This window comes from Lampetra fluviatilis, chromosome 23, assembly GCF_964198595.1.
Source record: "Lampetra fluviatilis chromosome 23, kcLamFluv1.1, whole genome shotgun sequence".
NCBI classification, from domain to species: domain Eukaryota; kingdom Metazoa; phylum Chordata; class Hyperoartia; order Petromyzontiformes; family Petromyzontidae; genus Lampetra; species Lampetra fluviatilis.
In genome coordinates, this window is record NC_136297.1 from 12129487 (window position 1) to 12149642 (window position 20156).

At 52.7% G+C, this 20156-nt stretch overlaps 2 protein-coding genes across 4 annotated transcripts in view; one reads left to right on the forward strand and one right to left on the reverse strand.

Annotated features, from left to right (window-relative positions):
* Window positions 1-20156, forward strand: part of COX6B1 (cytochrome c oxidase subunit 6B1) — a 215377-nt gene that overhangs the window by 139073 nt on the left and 56148 nt on the right. The gene's annotated exons all lie outside the window — the stretch shown is intronic.
* On the reverse strand, window positions 1373-14645 carry LOC144940805 (uncharacterized). 3 transcript variants are annotated; one of them, XM_078867229.1, is made up of 15 exons: window positions 14519-14645; window positions 11453-11531; window positions 10889-11089; window positions 10594-10704; window positions 10314-10416; window positions 9653-9720; window positions 9358-9428; window positions 8806-8879; window positions 8546-8654; window positions 7454-7594; window positions 7202-7302; window positions 6463-6622; window positions 4741-5841; window positions 4464-4549; window positions 1373-4353 (listed from the first exon to the last, which is right to left on the reverse strand). In XM_078867229.1, the coding sequence occupies exons 1-15, from the start codon at window positions 14630-14632 to the stop codon at window positions 3006-3008; spliced, it is 3867 nt and encodes a 1288-aa protein (XP_078723355.1). In that variant the 5' UTR covers window positions 14633-14645; the 3' UTR covers window positions 1373-3005. The 3 variants fall into 3 exon arrangements, with proteins under 3 accessions (XP_078723355.1, XP_078723354.1, XP_078723356.1); XM_078867228.1 differs by having other exon boundaries at window positions 11453-11672; XM_078867230.1 differs by lacking the exon at window positions 11453-11531 and having other exon boundaries at window positions 14519-14624.

The window sequence follows — 20156 nt, forward strand, 5'->3', positions numbered from 1 at the left end:
CATGCGCGTCGCCACACTCACCACCACTCACCACCGCTCACCACCGCTCACCACGCCTGCCTGCCTGCCTGCAGGCTTCCGAAGCAGACAACCAGTCCACCCACCCCCACCCCGTGCATCCAACAGTCCACGGATGATCACACTGTCATCACCGATACTCGCACATTCCGAGGGAGATGGCCAAGTCGGTAACGGCTTAACGCTGATAAAGAGTTTGGGGCCATGTCAAACGGCAAGTTGGACGTGAGATTATTCATTTCCCTCCTCCAAGGTGAAAGGCCGAGGGAGGCGCTGCACACTGGACCCCGAGGATACCGAAATCATGGCGTGAATTACTCTGGAACGTGAACACTTGAATTGTAACGTTTTGGACACCGATAATTATTGCAAGGTTACTCAAATAAAAAAATTGGAATCGCCTGCGTCGCTCAGAGTTTGCGAGCAATGCAGCTTCACCATGTTAGTGTTTTTGTTGTTGTCGTTGAACACCAATGCAGTCAAACAGCGGTACCCCATTTCACAACACACGCAAATAATTTATTTATACATTTCATATTGTAACCGTATGGCGCTCCGGTTGGCGTGCTCAATGAAATTGCACACGCTCCATATGCATATATATAAAAAAACCGGAACAGGTGTGTATTTTAAAAATACCGACGCATTCACATTTAACAAAAAAATTAACGATAACGATGAGAAACCAGCAGGTGACTTTTGAAATCGCCGACACGCACAAAAAAAATGCCCGCATTTAAAATAAACAGACGCAAGCACCGTCCAGGAATCGCCCCACCACCACCACCACCACCTCATGGAGACCACTCACACCGTCCACAGCCGTTCAATCTCGACCGTGCATTGCGGAGAAACACATCTCGTTTGTAAATGGGGGAATCGTTGTTGTGCGGTCACCGTTACAACAACCTTCCCAATGATAACTCCTCCATTGAGAATTGGCCTGGGAACAAAACAAAGAAACAATTGCCCTAAGAAGCCATGTCCACATCTCATAACCGTAACGTTGAGAGCAGGTAAGTTTTTAGGTGCACGAGACGGGGCCATTGAGCACTAACAGTGGACACCAGCAAAAACACGCGGTGCACTCAACTGCCTTAAAAGAAAACAAGATGTATAAAAAATATAATATATAAAAAATATATAATCCGCGATGTTTTAGGCAACGGCTCTTTTTCATAGCTCAAAAAACCACGTCTGCTACGAAGGGCCGCTGCCAGTAATATACATTTTCTTTGAAGGCAGTGTTCATTACGAGCATCGAGTTTGTTATTTGATGACCGTGCTCGAACGAGTGCTCAACTCGGTGAACACAGACAAGTCGATGATGGCCGAGTTATTCTCTCTCCCAGATCAACAAGCGAGGGAGGGGGGGGGGGCGAGGGGGGAGGGGGGCAATTCATTCAGCTGCACTCGGGGGCGGGGAGGGGGCCTCCAGTCAAGAAATATTGGATATCGTTTAAAAAGAAAAAAATCTAACGTAAGTGATGAATCACATTCTTAAAATCGCCAGTCATGCTGCTGTAAGTAGTGCATGTGCAAAACCAGTTTCTCATTGAAAAAAAAAGTGGATCACTTTCCCATGTCCACGTTTAATCTCTCGCTTGAGCCAACAGGCGCACACACGCTCGCGTCCGCCTCCGCAAGAAGAATGAATCCAAGGGGGGCACCAACGAGTGGCGGCTGCTGGGCAGCGGGGCGAGGGGTCGGCTGTTGGGGATAAAAGCTGCGGCAGTGACCCCTGGGAGCCATGGTCAGGTCTAGGCACTGGATACATTTCACGTTGACCAGTGGCACAGGAGGGATCGTAGAATCGAGGATGCTCAGATGCAGTGGTGTGATGTAGTTTAATAGCATCCCCTCCCCCCCCCCCCCATGTATCCACCCTGGGGAAATAAATTTGTAAAACAACCATATCAGAGATAAGGGTGAAGGAAAAATATTATGCGGATGGCCTCTATCCTATCCTACAACTGTTTATTAACTAGCAATAACAATAAAAAATCTTGAACAGAAACTTAATTATTCTCCAGGAACTCGTAGTGATTTTTACTCTGAGCTGTATGTATTGTAGTGGCTGCTTTTGCTTCATATTGAAGGTTTTTGGGTTAGATCGCATGAGTATAAATGTTGTGTGGCAACCCTCCACCACCCGACACGGCCAGTCAGGTTTGTCACGTCAATTCGTTACTTCAGCCCACCGATGAGTTGGAGAGTAAATCCACAACATTTTACAATTTGAATACGACGTCTCGCTGGTAATTACATCCAGCATCATCTCTCCCTCCGCTCCTCGGGGCCACCGCGTCCGACCGCACCACAGCGCCCCACCTCTTCTTCTGCCTTCCTCTTGATCTCATCTTACAATGATCATGTCTGCATTAACCACAATGCTTGTGGTCAGAATGCAAACAAAAAACACACTCTGATAATATATGCATTGTCCTTGACACTGATTGGTCCACACCAAAGACAGCTTTCTCTTGAGCCTCGTCTCAAAACGGTGTTAGACCAGAGGACGCCAAAAGGCATACGGCAAAGGAGGTCCCGTGATGTAATTTAAATTATTACTAATCTATTATGTAATTACAATAACCCCCCTCCCCCTCTGATTTCTGCCCCTGATGGGTGCAGTGATCTTGCTCTATCTAAGACCAGAAGCAGGTGGATGGCTTCACTATTCTGACAAATCGCCCGATGATGCTGGTTGATGTAATCACCAGCGATACGTCGTGCGACTCAAATTGTAAACGTTGTGGATTTACTCTCCAACACACCGGTGGGCTGAAGTGGTAACTAATCGGCACGTCTTGTTCACGCGACAAACCTTACGGGCCGTGTCGGGTGGCGGAGGGTTACGACACAATTGCACTTTAACGCGATCTAACCAAAAAACATTCATTATGAATAATATTGGTCGCGAAAGTCCACGAGTTAAACTTGCTTTTGCTTGTCCACGATGTGGAAGATGAAAACAACGATGGAGTTCACGAGTGGCATGTGCGGTGCCTGCCAGTTGCCCAATGCTGGCGCTCTGTCCGGTGGCGCCGCCCAGCGGCGCTGGGGCTGCGTTCTCCTCCTCGACGCCAGCGGCGATTCGAGTCTCGAGCGTCTCTCGCGCAGCTCACCACACTCCGGCTTCGGCGGCGCGAGTGCCGGCTGGCCGACCGGCGGTGGCGGTGGCTGCTGCGTGATCGGCGGTGGTGGTGGTGGCGGCGGCGGTGGCTGCTAGACCGGCGGTGGCTGCTAGGAGACCGGCGGCGGTTGCTCAGAGACCGGCGGTGGCTGCTAGGAGACCGGTGGCGGTTGCTAGGAGACCGGCGGTGGCTACTAGACCGGCGGCGGTTGCTAGGTGATCGGCGGCGGTTGCTAGGAGACCGACGGCGGTTGCTAGGAGACCGACGGCGGTTGCTATGAGACCGGCGGCGGTTGCTAGGAGACCGGCGGCAGTTGCTAGGAGACCGACGGCGGTTGCTAGGAGACCGGCGGCGGCTGTTGCGCGATCGGCGGCGGTTGATAGGAGACCGGTGGCGGTTGCTAGGAGACCGGCGGCGGCTGCTGCGTGATCGGCGGCGGTGGTGCTGGCTGCTATAAGACCGACGATGACGATGGCTGCTTGGAGACCGACGATAGCGTTGGTTGCTCGGAGACTGGCGATAGCGGCTGTCTGACGGGCGACGGCTGCCCCGCCTGTGTGGGGGGTTGCTGTGATCACCGTTGCCAACGTGCCAACGAGCACTCCGCGGGGACATGTCCACCCGGCGCATTTTGCTCCGTCGCCTCGACGACGACCTTGACGACGACCTCGAAGACGACCCCGACGACGACCCCGACGACGACCTCGACGACGACCCCGACGACGACCTCGACCTGCTGCCGAGACGCCGGCAGCCGGAGCCGTCGTAGGATTCTCTGAGGTGGGGAGCGCGCAACTCCTGGACACCTTCACCGCCATCGCGTTGCCCTTGGAGGCACCGACTGTCGTATGTCGCCACTTCATCCGCGGGTTTTTTAACCGGCGGCGCCGGATCCTCCGTCTTGCCAGACAAACTCTCCAACGGGCACTCGGCGGCACCGTTGCTCGCGCCCAGCACGCACGGCATCGTGAGCGCGTGCGCCGAGCCGCTGGTCCACCGCTCCCAGTGAAATTGCGTGCGGTGATCGAGCGGTGGCAGCTTGAGGCGAGCCACCTGCGGCGAGTCTTTTGGTTTGGCCGCGAGCGACGGGCTCGTGGGATTGGGAGGCGGCGGAACCGACGCGTGGCCACTACCCTCGCTTGAAGAATGTCCGCCTCCGTTCTCTTTGCACGTTGGCAACTGCTGTGCACCCACGTTCCTGGAGGAAGACAGAGCGCACAGGTTGAAGCCACAAGACTCGTGCCCGATGTCAGCGTGTTAAGAAGCACGAACGAAGAAGAGTCTCAAATGAAAATGTGAAATACGTACCAAGAGGCGCCGGAGGTTGACTTTTGGTCACTGGTTTTGGGTGGGTCAGTAACTCCACCCTCGGCGATAAACACTTTTTTAATTTCCTGCAACAGCACAGAGGCATTGCAGCAACATTTTAAAGGATCAATCTTTTTTTCATGTTTACGCAATTATGAAAAACGTCATCGGTGTATTTACAAAAACACTATTCAGAATCGGTGATTCTTAAGCGCGTTGTCATTACAAGTGTAATAAAACAAAAATTCTACTGCAGACTGACCAAAGCTGTGCTCACCTCTGCATCTGCGAGCAGATCTCCCGCAGCGGCTCTCTCTTTGTTCCCGTTCACAGCTGCGCAGCTCGGGATGGTCGCCTGCCGCACACAGCCCTCGCCGGCGGTCCCCGGCCTCCCGCCCGAGTCCCCCGCACCGCCCTCGTTCACGGACGCCAGACTTGTCGCCGAGCCTTCACCCGAGGCGGCCGCGACGCCGCTGGCTGCAGCGCAGCGGCGCCCTCCGTCCAAACGCGAGTGCAGGTTTGCCGATTCCTCGGTCATCTTCGTCACAATCTCAGTCTCGGACTCTTCTGAGGATTCGCCGGGCGCGTAAGGGACCAGGGAGGTTAACTGGTTCCGATGGTCGTTGCGGAAGACGAGCTTGCTCGAGCTGAAGAAGCCACGGTGCTGCGAGGGCGCCGTAAAATTCGCATGGGCGGTGACGCCACCCTCGCAGCTGCTGCTGCTGCCCGGCTTCAGCCTGGCGTATTCCCTGATCGACTCTTTGTTCAGCAGCTTGTCCAGCTGGAGGTTGCCGCTGTGCTTGAATTGTACCCCCAGGCTGCTCGCAGCCAACGCCGGCGCGGCGGCGGCGGCCCCCGTCGACAGAGGCGACGCGGCCTCGGTCGCACCGTCAGGTCTCGTCGACGCGGCGGCCTCGCCGCCGTTGCTCGCACCATTGGTGGGCCGCGCGGAAGCCCCGTCCGCCGCGGCGAACGCCGCACCGTTCGTGTCGCATGCCGACTTGAGCTCGGCGCGCAGTCTCTGCGGGAAGGGCTGACCCGGGCACGTGGGGTTCCTCACGAAGGCGGCCGGGTTGGGCGGCTTCAGCTGCACCTGCGCCGCTGCACACGCCAGCGGCTTGGGCAGCGGCGGCGGAGGCCGCTTGCCGTTGTGCCGCTTGCGCTGACGCACGGACGAGCTGCCGTTACTCTTGATATTGACCGCCTGCTTGCCGGCGATTCCGTTGACGGCTCTTCCATTGCTGCTGCTGCTGTTGTTGTTGTTGCTGCTGCTGCTGATGTTGCCCATGCCGATGCTGCTGCTTCTGCCGTTGCCATTGCAGTTGCCGCTGCCATTGCTCCCGTTGAAGCGGTCCGATAGCTTGGGCACTTCCAATTTCTGGAGATCAACAAGGCGACGGTGTTAAAGTTCAAAACGCCCGACAATGGGTGAATGAAACAAAATCGGTTTAAGTAAAAACAAAAAGGCGCTGTGCTTCACCATTTGTTTACCTTTATGTTCTCTCTCTCCTCCCCCACTAAACTGGAAAGTGTGCCCTCCACCCCCTCATGTGAAGACACATCCTGCAGTAAGTCGTGGCCTCAGAGAACACAACCCACAGATCGCCCCCTGCTGAATGTTCTATGTATGCACGTATATAATACAGGTTTTTTGCACAGAACTTTAACATTATCAAAATCAATTGAGTGTCCTTGTTGGCACACGTGTTCTGCTACTGCTGACAGTTGTATTTGGGAGAATTTCATATTTCTTTGGTGTCCTTTTAGTCTCATGCGGATCCTTCATCCTGTTTGCCCAACATAGCATTTGCCACAAGTGCAATTAATCCGGTACACAACTTCTGTTGAGAGCTTCGGTAATAATCTTTTGCACCAGATATTATGTACGAATGTTGCATTTCTCTCGCACCGTACGTAGCCAACCACGCTGATCGAAGGTACGGGGGGGGGGGGTGTGGGGGGTGGGGAATGTTTGCATAAATAAAGAAACATCCTTCACCTTGGCCACGTGACAGGGGAGCTGCGGTCCAGAGACGGGGCCCGGAGTCTCCAGCGCCGGGCGTGCCCGCTTCTTCAGGGCCGCCCGGTACGCCGCCGCTGCCGTCGCCTGCCCCAGCGGGCGGTAACTGTCGGCCGGTATCGCGCTCAACTCAGGGCATCTGCACAAAGCATACAGCGGCACGTCGCAAACCGTTAACGCCGCCCGCTCGCTTCACCGCCGTGGCGGATGCCCATCAAAACTAAAAAACGGTCACAAACTACACACTATTTCTTTTATTTTTACTTTACCAGGTAAGGCCCACTGAACTCTCGTGACCTGGCCACAAACGAGAGTTCCAATGAAGTGGCTCGTCATCACGTGGAAATTTATAGCAACCAAATACTCCAAACGGATGTTTCTGAATGTGGAACAAAAAACCGGAGGGCCCGGAGAAAAATCCACACGACCACCGGGAGGGACGCGCAAACTGCAAATATAAAGCAGGCGTTAGGGTCGGGATAGAACCCACGACCTCCCGTATACAAGGCGAGGTAGTTAACATCTCACCACCGCGGCTTTCCGTGATGAAGCAGTTAACATTAAGGTGCTGCGCTACAAATTGGTCAGATTCCAAACGTCAATGGCCTTCAATGGAGGCACTGTCGCTTGCGTGAGCCAGTGTCTGTGCAGAGAGAGCTGTCCGGGGGCGCGGTTCATTGTGCAGGTCAGAGTAGAGGGGACAGAAGCACGAACTTGCCGAATATAGAAGAGCATGTAGGCCTGCTCGTTCATCACCACACCAGTGTCGACCCGCCGCACGAGGGAGTCGTTCATGCAGTACCAGTTTCCATCGCTGATCTGCACACAATTAAAGCACAGCTGTACTTCATGCGCCCAACTGCATTCAGGTAATAACACACAATACAAGTTCTTTATGTGCATCATACCATGCATTACAAATGTGCAGCATTGTTGTTGTTCTTTGGTTGTTGGCAACAAATGGAATTACCTTATTATAGCAATAATAATGTCCAATGTCGCAGTCGGTGCCCGCGTGCACCAGCACTGAATACAGGATGTATATCACGGGCTCGCCCGGGGACTTCGACATGAAGGGTTGCACATCCAGGTGCTCCGGATAGGTGATGTCCTACGGGCACCGCACAGGTCGCAGCAGCAGCAGCAGGCAGCAAGAGAGTGACAAAAATTAGGAGAGGAAAGTTTTGGCAGGGGTGGGGGGGCAGCATCTTAGTTACACGTCAAAGCGTCCAAGTGATTTCTTGCTCAAATGAGCATAAAACAGGGCTCACGTCCTGTTTATAGTCAAGAGCAAGTGGTCAAATTCTACATTCATACTACCAAGGCGAGTCTATCCATAGCACATCCACTGGTGATTTCCCCACAAGGTGGTATCTATTTTATCAACCCCGATTGGATGATGGTTGAGTCGACCCTCGAGCAGGAATTCAACTCCCAATGTTCCGATTTCGCACCGCTCGCCCTACTGCTGAGATACCTGGCCGGAATATCATGGCACGGTATCTAAAGTAGACACCTCAAAGTAATTTGTATCTCAACCGGTGGAAACACCCAACGTTGAACGGCAGTTCCACCCCCAGCCCTAACATCCCCATCTCCCCACCCCCCGGTGATTTTTGTCAACGGTTAAAATCAGAGAGGTCCTGGGCCACTCCCATTCACCAAGCCACACCGACTGGTGTGGTGAAGTATTAAAACTATTAAACAATTTTTATTTTACCAGATAAGACCCACTGAGCTATATAGCTCTTTTTCAGAAGCGACCTGGCCACAAATGATAGCGCAACAAAAAGTGGCTTATCACCCGGAGAAAAAAATCCACGTGTCCACAGGGAGAACATGCAAATTCCAAATAAACACGCATCAGGGTTTGGATCGAACCCACGACCTCGTGCATACCAGGCGAGGTGGTTAACCTATCGCCACCGTGGCGCCCAAGTACGAGCAAGCAACACCCATGACCATTCCAGCATGGGGAGGCATTCTCTCCAACATTGGACCGACAAAGCGGCTGGAATTAAATGAATAATTATACCAATGCATAGGAGGGGAGAAGAGTTACCCGGCTAATCTTGGTGCCAAAGTAGCTGTAGCGCTTTATTGAGATGGTGAGCACGTTCGGCAGGCGGTGTAGAGTTAATTTCTTTGTCGCTTTGACCTTGCGACAGCACCTGTGCGGAACGACAACAAACCCGGCCATCATATGCGTCCGCGACCGGCAAGCCCAACTTCATGCAGCAAAACGTACACTTTTTCACATCTGCAAACTTTCAAGTCACATCAGCGTTTTGACGTCAACGTGCGTTGCCGATGCACACTCACGTTCCACAGGTGTAGTCATCCAGCGTCTCCATCTTGACAAACTCGCGAAAAGCCTCCACCAGATCTGAGGAGTTCTGTTGCCCGACAAAGAGTAAAGGCAGAGTCTGAGAGAAGCATTCCATAAGCATGTTTAGAATTATATTCGGATGGCAATTCTCAGAAACCACATCTCGTATTAAATCATACAGCCGCAATTAAGAGATTGTGTACGTTACTGGCAGCATATTTATTTGGGCGAGATCGTGGGTTCAATTCCGACCCTGAAGCATGTATATCTGGAGTATGTATGTTCTCCCTGCGGTCGAAAGGATTTTTTTCCGGGTCCTCCAGTTTTCCCCTCCACATTCAGAATCATGCGTCTAAAGAGTATTTGGTTGCTATAAATTTCAACGTGATAATCCACTTCGTTGAACTATCGTTTGTGGCTAAGTCTCTTCTGAAAAACGAGCTACATTGGTGGTTAGTGAGCCTTACCTGAGAAAATAAATAGTTAGTTAATTGCTAGGTGGCTGATTAAGATATATTTTAAGCAATGGCTTTCACATTACTTACATTGATTTGGAGTGCAATGTCCAGGCACGTTTCATAGGTAATGGAGGTGCCCAAGCACTGCATGCACTCAACTGCAAAACACAAGCACACACACACGTTAGAGGGATGTCACATGTTACCTCGTCAACATTAATTCACGTGCACCACCAACATAGTTAATAGTTTGCACCAACTGTAAAAAAGTTTGTTTATGCCACTTGTGCTTGTGTGTAAAGGCTGCTCGCCAGCACTTTTACACCATGATAGTGTGATTGCTGCTTGCAAATAACACGTCTCTAGAGTGTACCGAACTCACCTCGTGATCGCAGATACCCTCCAAAGATTTGGTAGATGAGAGTGGTAGCCTCCGTGTACCTGTCCAGTCTTAAATTCACGCAACGACACCGCACGGTGGTTACAGCAGCAGCAACATCTTTGCCAGATACAAACGTGTTAAACAATTGCTCGAGCTGTTGATTAAGTGTCCCTCCAGCAACGCAAAAGCACGCTCCGTGTCAGCTAAACGTGGTAGGATCTGCCTAGGGCAGCCACCTTTCATGGCACAACCGGAGACCTGTAAGCAAGCTGAAAACCGTCACACAGTGCTCCGCTACTGCGTTTTTGTGCAGGCGCGCAACGTACTGCTCGAATGTCGTAAAGGTCCCACTACTGGACGTCGAAGGATCGATCTCCCGCTATTTATTAGCAACGCGAAATGTGCAACCAAAAAGCAGCCCACATGAGGGCCAGATTGAAAGAACCGTAGTGCCAGTTTGCGTCAGTCCTCATCTCCGAACTGAACGCAGGTTTGTCGCTCAAACATTTCGGACACTTTTTTAAAAGACATTTAAAGACAGTGATATAGATGTCGTCGCCCTCCCAGGTGACTCACGTCGAGAACCAAGAGAAAGCCGTAAGGCGTAAGGTACACGGGATTGCAGAACGAATGCTGCAGTTGACCGACGTGCAGTACTCACTCGCTGTGGTCATAGAGGCACGAGAGTTGCATGGCATCTACCATGTATCTTAAAAACTCATGGGCATCCTCCTGTTCTCCAAAACGCAGGTGTTTGGCGATACCTGCAGGGAAACGGGCGAGGGCACGAAGTTACAGGTACAGTATCCAACAAAATCCCATATCTTTCAACGGCTCTCCAACAGACATTTGAAAAGGATTTTGAACACAGATGGCGGAGGATCACGGAGATAGTTTCACCTTTATTCGATTGCAAGTGTGAAAAAAGTACCGGAACTCACGGGTGAGGTTCCGAGTGATGAGTATGGGTTGTATGATGCCGATGGAGTTGTTGAACGTGCTGATGACGTGACTCTCCATCAAGCACATCAGGCAGAAGTCGCTCCGTTTGCCTGGGAATTAGGGCATAGGTGAACAACAGTTACACTCAGCGAGTCCGGCCGAGGATTACCACACGGCCGAGAAACCAAAATCTGTGCAGCCTTTGAAAGACGACCACATCTGCCCATGTTTATTTCTAACTCATCGGTACACGATCGCATTGGGGAAGTGGGTGGGGCGAGGGGGAGAACTCACAGGTGCGCGAGTGCTCTTGCAGAAGCAGGTAGTTTGCGAGCGGCGGCGTGTACGTCAGGCACTGTAGAGTGGCATTGAGGAAACAGGTGTTGCCGAGGTTCTGCAGGCCGGCACCCTCACACACGTTCCTCTCCCACTTGAGATGGAGTCGCTCCGGCGCAAACAGAGTGATCCGAGCAGCCGGAATGCCATCGTCCTCCTCTGCGCCAAAGAGAACGGTGAAGTAAACGGTTAGCTGCAAACCGCTCCACTGCTAAAGAGGCTGTTGTGGAAATTCAGTGGCTCGGCCAGTACCCGTGCCATTACCCTCTCGAGGAAAATAGCATTCCACAGTTGCCAAGCGGCAAAAATACTTGCAATGAAGCGTAAAGCTCAAGTTCGTGAAAATGTGAGGTACCCCGTTTACTCATGAACAGCAACATCAGCGGCGACAAAGCTGCCCTCGACGTTGTCAGAATCACAATCTTTTACTTAGACTAGAGGAATCCGATGAGCTATGAAGCTCTTCTTCACAGATGTCCAGTATGGGCAGAGGTTTACGAGGTCGTGCGGTCACACGCTCACCTTGCAGGACAGACTTATTCGGTACAGACATGCTGTGCTCTCGTGCAGCGTCCGGTAACGGGGAGGGTTCCTGCTGGCACTGGGGAGGGCAGCAGAATTCTGTGCTCAGCCACTCATCGGTCGCCGCCAGCACCTCCGTGGATGAGGTGGGGGCCACGACCGTGAGCTTGTTACCGGATGAGGTTCCCTCTGCTCCGCACGGCACGGTCATGGTTCCCTCCTGCCACAGCAACGTGGACCAAAAGAGCCCAAATTACTCGCCCCCCTAGACCGGTGTCCGAAAGACACGTCCCAGTCATTTTTAAAAGGAATGATAAACTGGCTGTAACACGTAAATATTATAGGAATTGGGGCCATCGCCGATTGTATCGTACCATATCATACAAAAGTCTTGCTGGCTGGCAGGCTGGCTGGAGCGATTGCTGGCAAGGGAACGGCAATGACGTCCCCGCATTCCATATCGTTAAGCTCACGCCGACGTCACGCGTCACCCACCCTTCACCCCAGCCGTGTATCCCGCACAAATACGCGGGCAGTACTTTAACCGGTTTCCCTCAATTATATACGTAAGAGGTACGTTTCCAAATCCGAGTCAAAACACGTATTTCTGCTGGAGGCATCCGATGAGCTACGAGCTTTTTTTCCACAGATATCCAGTAGAATAGTTGTACTGGTAGGAACCTCCTGGTTACACCAGCCCACAGGGCTGGGTGGGGAGGGAGGGGCTGGGTGGGGAGGTGAGGGTGGGGTGGGGCTGGGTGGGGAGGGGCTGGTCACCCCGTGGTGCCCTTATAAAACTCAACGTTTAACCTACTCACGCCGGCTTGTGCCCGCCCTCACAGTCGGGCATATTTGCGGAATACACCACGCCGCCGTTGACCCTGGCCATTGACCGAGCAACCCAACGTTCCTACCAGCTCCCTCCGCGGGAATGTGTTCCGTAAAGCCACATTTCGTGTATGGAAACCCTATTTTCCCATTGTCGTCCATTATGTAATAGGTGATGCATAGAAAAAATGTTGATCCCAAGATGTAATAAAAAAAATCACGCTTGAGAATTCAGCAAACCTTTAAAAACTTGATCATGTTTCGATCAATTATAAACACTTAAATATATATCGCCGGTGACGAGTAAAGTTTTAAAAGGCACGCGCAGTCGACCTGGATCCGCCTTATTCTTTGGGTCTTTCGGTAAAGTCACGTAGATAGGTTCAAAGAAAATAACAAAAAACTACGACGTTTCGATCGCAACACAAGCGGTCGTCATCAGGCAAAAGGTGCCTGATGACGACCCAAATAATATTCATTCCTGCAGTCACGACAGCTTTAAGTCAAGATTTGGATCAGTCTTCATTGCATAATTAGTTTTTATGTAAACGTGAACTTTGAATGTATTCCTTAATTTGTTACGTTTTTGCGGAATTCCGTATGTTTAGTCGCCGCAGAACGAGGGATTATCATGTTTAAACTCAGGATTTGTCTGTCCGCTCCTACGCAGCGCTCTCATTGGCTGGAGGCCACACGCCGCTCAGCACGCGCCCCGATTGGATTGGAAGCTCGCGCCGCGCAGCGCTCCACGGGTGGCGAGGAGGGGGGGGGTCTGCGGGTGGGGAGCTGGGGGGGGGGGCTTGCGGTTGGGGGGGGCAGTCTGGGGCTGGGGGTAGTCTGGGGGTGGGGGGGGGGCTTGCGGTTGGGGGGGGGCAGTCTGGGGGTGAGGGGCAGTCTGGGGGTGGGGGGGGCAGCATGGGGGTGGGGGGGGGCAGTCTGGGGGTGAGGGGCAGTCTGGGGGTGGGGGGGGCAGTCTGGGGGTGAGGGGCAGTCTGGGGGTGGGGGGGGGGCAGCAAGGGGATGGGGGGGGCAGTCTGGGGGTGAGGAGCAGTCTGGGGGTGGGGGGGCAGTCTGGGGGTGGGGGGGGCAGTCTGGGGGTGGGGTGGGCAGCCTGGCGGGGGCAGCTTCGGGGTGAGGGGGCAGGGTGGGGGGGGGCAGCCTTGGGTTTGGGGGCAGCCTGGGGGTGGAGTGGGGGGCCTGCGGGTGTGGGGGTGTCTCGCGCGAGGGGCGATGTGTACTGTACTTCCACTACGATAGACAATATATATTGGTGCTGCTGCGTTGGCAGTGGTGCAGAAACACAATGAACAAGGAAGCAAAACTAAAACACATTCGTCAACAACACTGCCTTGAGGGAAACACCACGTAGTCGGCGACGTTTCGGACAATGGCCCGCGTGTAATTGACGAACGTGTTGCGCTTTGCGCCGTGAGATTAACGCGTGCGAGAAAGAGGAGGCGGGATACGACCGCGGTAGACACGTGTCAAAGTCCGGGGCGCCGTTTCCTCGTTTGTAAAAGCCGCGTTCGGCCGCACATCACCACCACTACCACCGGCCACGATCAACCCAACCAACAACGCTCAATGGAGAAACCTCCCTCACCCAACAAGTTTCCCGCCATCCCCCTCAGTCAGCCCGTGCGATGTAACAAATCCCCGGCTCCCGCACGCTCGCAAGGCGCCTCCCTCCCCCCGTGCCATTTGCCCAGACTGCGCCTCGCCCAGCCAGCCATCATCACTTACAGCGACGTATCCTGCCCAAGCCCGCTGACTTTTTTTCAAAGTTATCGCCACTTTGAATCGCTTCGCGGCTAAACCTCCCGGCATGTTTCTCGATTGCGACCGCGTTGCTGGTGCTTGCTCGGCCCGTTCACTCATTTCGTGCCCGAGTCTCACGCCGCCCGCCGGGAGGGAGGAAGCGCCCGAAGACGACCCCCCGCCACCGGGAGAGATTCGCGTCAAACCCGCGCACCGCGAGCGCGATGAGACCCGCACTCGAACACAACAACAATCACCACCGCGCCACACGCCTCGCACGGCGACCACGCGGCAAGAGGCCGCAAAGCGGCGGCCGGGTTCTCCCGCGCCTCGAACCCCGCAGGTGGGCGGCGGCTCGGCTAGGCAAGAAGCGAGGGCCCGAGAGCGGCCTAGTCTCGGCACTCGCCGGTCGCGGCTTAAGCCAGCGGCGCTGCTCCTGGCCGAGCAGCGGCGACTCCCGCGCGCGTCCGTGTGCCTCACCTGCGAGTCGGGCTCGGCTTCCAGGCATGACCCCGCTGCCTGCGCCGCTCCCGTCACCCCGGGCAGGGCGCCCTGCACCGGGACTCTGGCGTCATCCGGGAACCCGGGCCGCATCCGGGAACTTTTGGGGCCGCGGTCTGCATTTCCCAACGCGGACAAGCATGGGCGCTCTACAATTCCCACTACGGACAAACATAGGGATCTAGATTTCCCAGCACGGATATGAACGCCGCTTTATATTTCCCACCACGGATAGGCGCGGTACTTTACCCAGTTACGGATAGGCAAAAGCGCGCTCTATTTCCCCGGCACGGATAAGCGCAGGGTACATTTCCCAACACGGATAGGCACCATCCTTTGGATATCCCAGCGCGGATAGGCAAGGTTACTCCACTACCATGCACGCATAATCGCAGTGCTCTCTGAATGGCTTTAACATCGTTCGGATTGTGGATAAAGATCAGCGTGCGGTGGAACGGAACGCGTCCAATGTTTCTCATCAGAAGCATCAGTCAACATTTCATTAAAATACAACATATTCACGATTAGCAATGTGTCTTTGTTGGTGTGAAAAAATAAGAAAAGGTTTTACCATTTCTGGCACTAAAACAGGTGTATCGATGTTCAAACATCAAATAGAAACCTTTGCGAGGAATCAAGTTCGCATTAACCACACGTACTTTGTAGTGAACATTCAAACATGCTCTGATAATATATAAGAATTATAATACATGCTAAGGAAATGCATATGTTATCGGAGCATGTTTGTTAGCACCAAAATAATCCTAATTATCTCAATGAATGTGTGTACAGGCAAAGCCCACAGAGGTATTAACTTGTTTTTAAGAAGTAACCTGGCCACAAATGATAGCTCAACAAAGTGGCCCAATCATTCGGGCATTTGTAAGCACCAAAATTATCTAAATAATCGCAATGCACGTTTCTAAAACGTGGAGGGAGAAACCCGGATGGCAAAAAATAAAAATCCACGCGACCACGGGGAGAGCCACGCGCCTCGGCACCTGGTCTGCATTGCGGCGTCTCTGCCGAAAGGGGGCGACAACTGCACACTGTGTGCGCCGTCATCGGTATTGGCGATTCGGTGTTTTGTGGGGGGGTCATTTGTGCCAATGTTTGGAAAGTTTTGGAACCACGACGATGGTCACAATGACCTCCACTCGCTTATCGAGTCTTTCACATCTACCGTGAAATTTTGACTTAAAACTTTCGTGACTGCAGGGGTTAATATTCGTTGGTTCGTTCGGTAAAGTCATGTAGATAGCAAAATAAGAATAAAGTGAGTAGAAATAAAAATAATAAAAATAAAAAACCACTACGTTTCGATCGCAACACAAGCGGTCGTCATCAGGAAAAGGGGGTTTGCCTCTAAAGGCAAACTGCTGATAAAGGTTTAAAGTGGGCGTAACCCAAGTATCAGAAGCATGGGCGAGGCAGCTGATGTTAATGTGAGTGATGGAACGCGTTCTTCCAAACACATTCAGAGAAATCGTGTGTGTAATGAGCATTTTTGTTCATTCATTGATGCGGTATGAGATGTAACCACGTGACCTCTCGATGTCGCTATATTCACTTGACCCCAATACATTCTTGCCTATGGCTGGCACGACGCTCAGGAGCTGATGATGCCAATGTCGAGGTCTGCTGGTCACGACGAGATGGCTTCAGGAGAGATTGAGAGAGTTTCGTTTCGTGTCGTTTTGCCCGTTCCTCCTCTTCCGTTGATGGCGCGCAGACCACAGTGGTTGACTACACGGGACGTCGTTTGGGATGCAAAGCCACAGCCACAGCATGTCTTGTCATTAATGTTCCATTCATGAAGATGTTCACAGCGGACTGCTGATCTTCTGATGTGATTAACGGTTACACCAGTATATTCGAGGAATGTCTAATTTACGTTATTATGTGTTATATAAGTTTGCATCGGACGAGAGCCGATAGTTTAAGGGGATCGCCTGTAACATCTGGCAGTTCCCGGGCATTGATCAGAGCAATGCCATGCTCTGCTGATGAGACACTGTGTGTCGAAACCGGTCCAGAAATTGCTGAATCAATGCTGCTGAAATTATGCACCCCTAGAAGGCCCTGGGTCCGATGGGTTGTATAAAGCATACTTTTATATTTGTATCAATAAACATAATTGCCTGCTTATCTAATAAAACTGTTGCGTAATGTCCTACCACTCTGAGGCAGGCTATGCATTGAGTTCTGACTCCACACAGCACCACTTTGCAATCGAGCTGGTAGCTGCAACACCATTCCACTTCTGCTCGCGGTCCGTGATGGAGGCGTCAGGGCCCACGAGGCGAGTTCGCAGCCCGACGCTCGGACAGACCCCGGCGCGATGCCTCGTGCCTGGCAAGTCGCGTGAGTCCGTTCGCCCTCGAGCACGCGACCCCCTCCTCCTTGGGACCAACCTCGTGCCGACAGCGGCCATTTATTGGTCAGGAGCCTCAGATGGCTCGATGTCCACACATGCCCCTGTAGGAGGGAGTTTGCGCAACTCTGTCGCTGAGCTCCAGCGCGCAGCGCGCGGTGTTGTTGTGAAATTGGACACGAGCCCCAGCGGTTGCTCAATCGAGATTTGTCCGACCGCGTCGCGCAATTGAACACGCGCGAAAGCGTCAGCGCAGCGACACGAGTTTGTGTGCAAACACCGAAACATCCCGCACGAGCACTGCGGACTGCCTTCAAGCTTTGTGTTGTGTCAGTTCTCCTATGGTGTCGATACAGTATTATACAGCACCGTTCGACCTGTTGTTTATAATAGGGCTGCAAGCCTCACCGCCATGGACAGCGGCTTAGATGTGGTGGCGGTTCCGTGTAAATGCAGCTAAAGGCGCAGCCCTGCAATTGCTGGCTCACGCCACTGCTGGTGGAAGGGCATCCACTAGAGGCCGCTATGTGAAGTTCCTCTCGATGGTATGTTGGCCTGCTCTTCCACGCCGGACAGACGTTTTGGCAGCGTTTGGAAGGCCCACATTGTACCCCACCACACGTGACCTGCCCATCGACAAACTGTGATGAGCCCGTTAATACTGATGGGCGGACACAGGCGTGGGTAGTTGTATCGCGACTATTTATTCAGCTCTTTCTACCTTCAACAGTATCATGAGTGTACACATTGGCGAACTCCAGTCCCATTTGCTCCGATCTGGTCCACCCCTCCCGTCGTTTACCAGCCGGGCGACCTCACGACAATTTCGCCGCTTGCCGTTTAAACAACCCACACGTTGCAGGCTCGCACTGGCCAACACGCACAGATGGAGCTGGAACGGGGCCAGAGGACTGTGGAGTTCGGGAGCCTATGACAGAATAGAGCAGCGTCCTCAACTCCAGCACCTCACAGCCCATTGCAGGCTCCAGCTTCCTCTGTTTGTAGATGTATGTTGAACTTTTTTCGCACCGTAAGTCGCCAACCGTGATAAACGGGGGTGCGGGGGGATAGGACAACAAACTAAACACAAAAATCAGTTCTAAAAAACAACACTTTTCAATGGAGATTCAAACGTGCATAGCTCCAGTGGCTTCCTAATGTCGGAAAGAAGGTCTCGTTCATTCACAGACAGACTCGGCATATGAACTGCTGTGCGAGTTATGATCAACAACATACAGGGTGTCCATCAAGGTATCAAACGTTTCAAAGACCATTTTGCTTAGACGCAAGATTGAGCTCGGATGTGATAACATAACAACACGTACTCTTACCAGGGACGTGCGGTCAGGGGAGGCAGGGGAGGCAGAGCCTCGCCTGTCATACTCCAATGAAAATAGCTGTTACGAAAAGTAACAAAAAAGAATAATCAAATAAAATAAATATTAAGATTTTTCTACTGATCTGTGTTATAAATGTCATTTCTGTACGATTCCAATCATTTTTATAGTCAAAATCGCCAAATTTGCGGAGCTCCGTTGCAAATACAGAAAGAGATGAGAGGTGAGGCAGCGACGAGCTCAGCCTCCCCTCTGATTGCGCAACCCCTCAGTAACTGGATGGAGCGCGGGCAATAAGCGCGTGCCTGTTACTATCTCAGTGTGTCACCAATGTAATGTTTGTAGACCCCTTCATTTCATGTCCTCGCCTTCCATACTCCAGGTAACTTATTTCACGTATGTGTATAAAGATATTTAGGCTCGCTGGTCTCGTCATGAAACTGCAATGAAAAAGCACTAGGGGAGGCAGCGATCACATCTGCCTCACTGAGGGGGACGTGTCTAACACGCCCCCCTCCGTCAGGACACGCCCCCCTCCGTGAGGACACGCCCCCTCCGTGAGGCCACGCCCCCCTCAGTGAGGACACGCCCCCCTCAGTGTGTGAATCTGGCTCTGACACGAGCCAGTGCCTCCTCCCCAGCCATTGACCTCACAGCACGTCACTGACTCTTCTTTCGTGTGCTCGTGTGAGGATGTTATCTGACGTGCTGCGTGCAGATAACCCGCCACGTGCCCGCCGTGATGTGAGAGCGAGCCGCGAGTTTGCCGTACGGTTTACCCCGTGTTCTTGTACAGGGACGTTGAGTTAGCAGGTCCATACGGCCTACAGCCGTTTCAATACGGGCTAACATACAAAAAACATTTGTCTGTGTCTACTACCTTTGGATTGGATTTTGTAGGATGAACGTTGAGATGTATAAGGGGCACGGGGTGACCAATACGGTCTGAATTGGTCTGTAACAAGCTAGGGCACTGATAAGGGGGTTGAAAGGTATGGACATTGGTTCGAATGTTTCCGCCCTGTGCGGCTGAAGATCACTCGAGATTTTCAGCTTCACCAGAAGGAAATTACACTCGCAATTTGCTGCCACCATTCCAACCGCGGCGGTTCAAAATGCTGCCTCTTCATACTCCCTTATCAGAATGGACGCAGAGCTGTATGGTCTCCGTGGACCACTGCACGTGTCTGCCAAAGGAGCACATACCTGTGCAGTCATGATCCTCTATATGGGTCTTCGCATATCTTAAATGTCAGCAGGCGCGCCGTCTCTCGAGGGCGCTTCTTGTGTGTGGCAACGTATTCAGGAACGAGATGCCAACGCTGAGGTCCGCGAGCCTCCCCTGACTACGGAATTTCGGCAGAGAGCGTGTGGAGTTGTGTGCTATTCCTCCGTTGAAGGGGCGCACGCTCCAGTGCTTTGCGCAATGGCCCATAGTTTGGGTTGCATGTTACACAATCGCACGCATGTGAGTTGCCTTTAATCTTCCCATTCATGAAGGAGATGCACGCATCGATCTGTCGATGTTGTGATGTGCTTGATGGTAAAAGCGGTATCTTGCGAGCAATGTCAAAGCCAGGAGGTTGCGATGGTCGGGTCTCGAATGAGGTGTTTATTCTCGACGTCTGCGTTGTTCCATTCTGTTCGTTCGCATTTCCCCCAGATCTGGGCGAGGTTCTAGGATGGTGACGGCAGCGCCACCCTGTAGAGAGAGAGCGGAGACGGCGGCGAGGTAACTTGTTGAGATGTTGTTTGTCGATGTTCTGATCCGCCCATTGGCAACAAAAACAACAACAACAACCCCTGTAAACGTTCTTGCCGTGCGTGCGGATATTTGTGGACGAAATGTTCACCGGAACCAGGGAGCCAGGGGATTGATGTCGGTTTCAGTGTTCTGGCGATGATG